At 52.4% G+C, this 6,176-nt stretch overlaps 1 protein-coding gene across 1 annotated transcript in view; it reads right to left on the bottom strand.

The window, feature by feature from the left end:
- TXNDC16 (thioredoxin domain containing 16) overlaps positions 1–6,176 on the bottom strand; it is a 31,935-nt gene that overhangs the window by 18,311 nt on the left and 7,448 nt on the right. Inside the window, exons 9-12 of the mRNA XM_010133100.1 lie at positions 5,647–5,707; positions 4,402–4,525; positions 3,276–3,422; positions 2,759–2,818 (exon numbers count right to left, since the gene is read on the bottom strand). Coding sequence (XP_010131402.1) covers positions 2,759–2,818; positions 3,276–3,422; positions 4,402–4,525; positions 5,647–5,707 — 392 coding nt within the window. The remainder of the gene's footprint in view (positions 1–2,758; positions 2,819–3,275; positions 3,423–4,401; positions 4,526–5,646; positions 5,708–6,176) is intronic.

Raw genomic sequence — 6,176 nt, 5'->3', positions numbered from 1 at the left:
CGCAGCCTCCTCTGCTCCAGGCTGAACCCCCCCAGCTCTCTCCCCTCTCCTCCCAGCAGAGGGGTTCCAGCCCTCTGGCAGAACTGTTTCTCATCGCAGTATATTGCTCTGCGACGGTGGTTTCCTCTCTTTGCAGGAAAGGCCAGTGACACACCTAAGAAAGGCTCAGCACTCTCATCTCCACATCCTCTTGACCCTTCCTCTGCAGACAAGCGCCACAGCAGTTAGCCCCAGTGGCAGCAAGAACAGCATGATCGTGCTGCAAGAGCAGAAAACGTGCTCAGTTCAACATGACAGAGATGTTTCTCTTTTATCTCTCGCTAGATTGGATCTCTCAACGAAGGGAAAACATTTGGGGAGCTATAAACTCAGTTCCGTGATGATCTGCTGAACATCTGTTACTGGATGATTCACAGGGTCATTCCAGCCTCCAACCTCTCCACTCCCTCGCACCTGATCTCACATGGCTTGTTCCCAGTGCCACTCTGCACAAAGAATTGGCATCAGAAGTGGGACCTGGTTCCACAACTCAAAACGTGCCTCTAGAGCAGGTGATTCATGCCTCAGACAGCTGGTCTTGGCTTCTCAGCCCTCAGGAAGAGAGCTCCACCCCAGAGAGCAGCCAGAATACCAGCGCTTCTGGGGGAGCTGAGAGACTGCCCCAAGGCCATGCCCCATGTTTTATTCTCAGTCCTGTGTAGCTCCAGATCTTCTTCCTGATCCAGACTTCTCTCTGGGTCCCTTCCCACAACCTGGCCATAACTGAGAGCCCAGGAACCTCCATCCCTTCAGGTCTTCCAGCAGCCCTGGTAGCCTGCCTGTGACTGAGGCTCCCTCAGCAGCAGATCTCCAGGTCTACCAGCGCAGCCGTTCTCTGTCCCCTCCAAGGCTGCGGCTGGGAAAGCAGCCTGGAGTCATTCCACAGGTCATGTCTGGCCTGGGAGTCTTTGATGGGACCTCGTTGGTGACAGAGGAAAGGCCCTGACCCCAGCCAGTTCATAATCTCTGTCTAGAATCTGTGGTTGCTTCCATGTACCGAGATTGCTATCAAGTGATTCAGAAAACACATGGCGAAAGCCTGGCCGCGCAGGATGCGCCAGGGTTTGGCCACTGGCTCAGGAGGAGGCAAGGTTTCATCAACTGACTCTCCCAGGTTGCTCCTCCAGCTGAGCTGGCTGCTGGTGCCTCTGAAAGAAACCCCAAACCATCAACAACTGTAACAGCTCTAACAACAACAGCCCTCCCTGAGCTTTCCTGTTTATTCCTGGGACCTCAGACCAGATCAAAGCTGCCGGTGACTTTCCCTTCATGTAAACTATGAAGACAGAACCGCTTTCATCCAAACCACAGCGCTGTCCGCACCGTTCCCAGGAGGTTTTCTTCTAAGCAACTCCCACTACATCTGCTTCCCAGAAAGCTGGCTGGGTCTTCTGCAGAATCCTATGTCCCCAGTGATGAGAGCTCAGCCTGAATCCTGCCTGCACTCCGCCGGACACAGTGCCCAGGCCCAGGGGAGAGCCATCACCAGGAGAAATGAGCTTGATGAAGAAGAAAAACCAAGAGAAGGCACCAGCCAACTCTAGGGGTGCCAGAACAGCTCTCACCCACATCCACGCAACTCCCCCGCTGTGCTGTGATGAGCTGGAGATGAAGCCACCTGAGTGTCCCCTGCAGCCAGGGGGAGAAAGAGGCATCCGTGGGAACGGTTCAGCCCATGTAAGTATGATGGGTGTGCAGAAGAGCCCACCTCTCTCCACTAACCATAGAAGGGAGTGGGGCTGAAGACCTGAATGAAGCTGAACTGGGGCTTACACTGCTCAGACCCTCTTGAAGGATCATCCCCTCTTGCCTTTACTACCAGACTACCCGATGCGTGCTGTCTTGAAGTGTTGCTGATTCTTCACCATCGCATGTTATTTACAGACTTTTGTGGCTGCCTGCAGGACTTCCCATGTAATTAAGTCAGTCTCCAGGCCCTGAAGGCACCATCATTGTAAATTCTTTCTCTGATACCGTCCCGCCCTGGTGGATCTGGGCCTGCCCACAACTTCTGTGTCATGCTTTCCACCAAAGCCAGGGCCAAGTACTGCTCCTTTCCAGATCAAGTGCTTCCAAGGACAGAAGATCTGATGTGCCACCCAGCACGTCGATTTGCTGTGCAGCATGTAGCATGTCTCCTTGGTCTGTGCATGACCTAATACTTGAGGGGCACAAACAGGACCCTGTTTCCGTGATGCAGGTTACAGTACCTGCTGATTGCTCCTCCTCGCTCCAAAGCCCACCCTGTGTCACCCACTGCTGCTGGTGCTGTGCCCTGGCCCTCCCCCATGCTCTTGGGCAATCATCAAGCAGTCACTGCGCCCACCAACATCTCCATCATCCACCACGTAGCCACGGTGCCCACCAACATCTCCATCATCCACCACGTAGCCACTGTGCCCACCAACATCTCCATCTCAGTTGCCAGGCAGCTTGGGCAGCTGGTGTGTACCAGTTTACACCAACACAAGGTGACTGCAGAAGGCTGCATTCCCAGTTCCGTGACTCTATAAAGGCACAAAAGGACCCCAAAGACCCCTAAATAAGAAACAGAAGTCTCTTCCTCAGCAACCCGAGGTGGGTATGCATTCCTGAAGAGCTTTAGGGGGGAAAATGAGTCTATTGTGGGTGAGGAAGTGAGGTATCATCAATGTCTTCCCAGTCTTCTGGTTCCTACAGCTGGGACAGCTGTAGAGCACTCTGAACTGTGACACCTTACCTTTTAGGTGGTCGGCCACCTCAGTGTACGACCGCAGCACTGCCAGGGACACTGCTTCCCCTGAAACCACGAAAGAGAAACACAGCCCTGAGGGGCGTACAGGTGACAGAGCAGCCCTACCTTGCTCTCTGACAACGTCACAGTCCTATTCTTGTCATCCTAAAGTGCTTCAAGCTCTGAAAGACTTGAAAGAAATAAGGAAAACTGGACTTTCTGCTTCTCTGCAGCAGACAGCAACCAGGTTTTCCAGGCTATCCCATGAGCCCACACTCCTGCAACTTCCCCTTTTGTCCTACAATCAGTCCTTTTAAACGAAGATTAAAAACCTGTGAACACTGACAGTGAGAGATATTGTCTACACACAGCATCAGGCAACGGGCAGGACTGACTTAATCTGATTGCCGGTTGTGGGTAGAGGTCCGTGGGGACACGTATTTATCAATTAAGCTTGTCTAGACGGTCTCATATCACAGAAAGCACGGTGAGAAGGGACAACCAGACCACATTTCCTACTCACAGCTGGCGTAAAACAGCACCACGGTCCGGGTGGCCTCCAGGAGGGCAGAGCGGAAGGTCTCCTCTGTCAGGGCAAGGATCTGCTCCAGGGGTAGCTCTCGCTTCTTGTCCCTGGAAACTGCTTCCACCACCTGATCATCCTGAACATCTGCAAAGGACCCACAGCCGTGAACGAGGGCAGGGCAGAGGGAACCACAGACCCCTGCCACCCCAGCAGCACGGTTTTGTAAGCCCGCACCTCTCAGCAGAGACGTGGTGACCCTCAGCAGGGTGTAACTGCCTCGTAGCGGGGAGCAGAGGCACAGACACACACGCAGGCTCACTGAAATGCACTGGTGCGTTCTCACACCGGGTCGTGCCCTCGGATTTGATCGCTCCTCTTTAAGCACACTGGCTCCTCCAGGATTCTGCACCACTTTGCTCTTTGGAAAACAAGCCCAGTTTTGTATGAAAAACAAATGGATTTTCAAAGAAGACTTGCGGGGGCCAGTGGTTTCTCCCTGGGGTTCCCCAGGGACAGCAAGTCTGGAACAGCTCTTAGAAAAACATGTCTCAAACCTTTCCAAAGGGACTGATAATTCTGAGACCTTGATAATTCAAGCTATTCAAGGCTATTCAACCTCGAACAGGTTGGAGAGGAAACAGCACTGGGTCCACTTTAAACCCCTCATGCCCCTGAATCATAGAATCACAGAACGGTTTGGGGTGGAAGGGACCTTAAAGATCATCTAGTTCCAACCCCCTGCAGTGAGCCGGGACACCTTCCACTAGAGGGGGTTCCTCGAACCTCCTGGTCCAACCTGACCTTGAACACTGCCAGGGATGGGGCACCCACAGCCTCTCTGGGCAACCTGAAGCTGGATGCATTCAAGCAGCACCTCTGCAACTGTTCTCTAACAGCTCCTGATTTTCCTCCCTGGTGTCTCCCCTAAAAATCATGCCTGTCACTAAATCTAATGATCTGCAGACAATAAAAGAGCCATTTTGTACAACCGTGACATGACTGTGATGTCTTGGATTCGCAGAAGTGTTCTCTAATGCTGCAAGGTAAGCCTGCAGCTCTCTGGCAGATGCTGAGTGCACATCCTGTCTGATGACAATCAGCTTTTCACTGTTCAGTCGCACACCTTGATTGTCAGTGTCTTTCTCCTCCTCCTCTTCCTCCTGGATTTGTTCAACTTTGTTCTTATCTTCCACCAGGGTTATAACTTCATCTGTGTCTTCCAAGGCCAGGTATTTGATTGGCACTCTCTAAAGAAACCAGAAGAAATCAGCAGGAGCAAAACATCACCCTGTGCCCATTCTGTCTGCAAACCAAACCCAAGGCTGATGCTGGGGCACCATCACCCAACTCCTTCTTTTTGGAGTATGTCAACAGATTCCTAAAGCTGCCAAACACAGGAGCATCTGGGGTGTGTTTCTTCAGCCCAATTTCACCTGCACGTGAGTTTTTTCTCACTCCAGACTGATATTTCCTTGAAAGGAAGTAATTGTGGGATCCTGTGCCTGGAGGGGTGAAAGTGAACACCCGCTCCACCTCCCAGCGTCTTAATATAGATCCACCACAGCAAGAAAAAGCCCAATGGCCAAACAGCGACGGAGAGCAGGGAGGTCCAGGATCTACTCGGCAGTTCCCCCTTCTAGAGGGCTCGGGCTGGGTCAGAGCAGCCCATCACAGCCTGGGAAACTGGCACAAAGTCCTTCATCTCATGGAGTAGAACCCAGAAGAGTTTTCCCAAGTGTGCACGAGCTGCCAGCCCACAGAGAGACATGTATTTCTCAGAAATCAGACCTTGCTGGCTTAAAACCAGTTCTGGCATCGTCTCAGCAAAAGGCACTTCAGAGAAAATGAATTTTATAAGGGATTGAGAGAAAAGACAAATTGCTGGCACCTCCCCTTGGCTCTAAAAGGAGAAACACAACACGCACGTCTCTCACCAGGGCATGGGAAGCCCTTGGGGGATGCTCAGGTTCAGGTCTGATCCTGTAGCTTTGCAATCCTGAGTGTGACAGTTCAGGTAATCTGGGGCAACGTGTGCTCCCTGGCATCTGTTGGCACCAGATTCCATCTTCCTTCACAAGCTGGGTCAGGTCCCTCTAGAGTTTAGCTCATCTTCCTCAACCTCATTTAACTGACACCCTGCCCTTTTCCCAGATCGCTGCCAGAGGCATTCGGTTACATCAGTTCAGCACAGACCTCTGGTTGTTTGCTCTGTTTCACACTCATTTCCAAATACAATCGTGCATCTGGGGAAAGACGCTTCTCTTGACCTCCTTAACAACTGAGCTGAGCAACACCCCAACACCTCTGAGGAGCATCATGCCCAGACAGGGAAATAGGAGCTGTACAATAAAGAAATCCACTATCTAACCTCATCTGGCATCTTGAGAGCGACGTTTGACCGGAGTAGAACGTTCAAATCCACAAGGTCCCTTCCAAAATACAAAGTGAACATTAAATAGTGAGATGTGCAAGGTCACCCCCTCCATTCAGCCCACCTGGTTGGCAAGGCCACCTCTCTCAGCAGCACCACAACCTCACAAAGTCACGCTTCAGAGCTCTGGAGAACTTGCAGGAACCCAGAATCAATGTCAGTGGTGGAGAAATAGGCTTCAAGCGACCTTCTCGGGGGACTGCACTGCATAACGTGCCTATTTCGCACGGGGCTTGGATTTCCATTCTGTGATCCCCAGTGTAAGGAAAGGCATGGACCTGCTCAGAGGGTCCAGAGAAGACCACAAACATGATCAAGGGGCTGGAACCCCTCTGCTGGGAGGAGAGGGGAGAGAGCTGGGGGGGCTCAGCCTGGAGCAGAGGAGGCTGCGGGGAGACCTGAGTGCAGCCTGTCAGTGCTGCAAGGGGTGTCCGAAAGCTGGGCAGGGGCTGTTCAGCATGGGCTGG

This window comes from Buceros rhinoceros, unplaced genomic scaffold (assembly GCF_000710305.1).
Source record: "Buceros rhinoceros silvestris isolate BGI_N320 unplaced genomic scaffold, ASM71030v1 scaffold13070, whole genome shotgun sequence".
Classification (NCBI taxonomy): domain Eukaryota; kingdom Metazoa; phylum Chordata; class Aves; order Bucerotiformes; family Bucerotidae; genus Buceros; species Buceros rhinoceros.
Note: the sequence above shows the minus strand (reverse complement) of the source record. Positions and strands in the feature narration are given on the sequence as shown.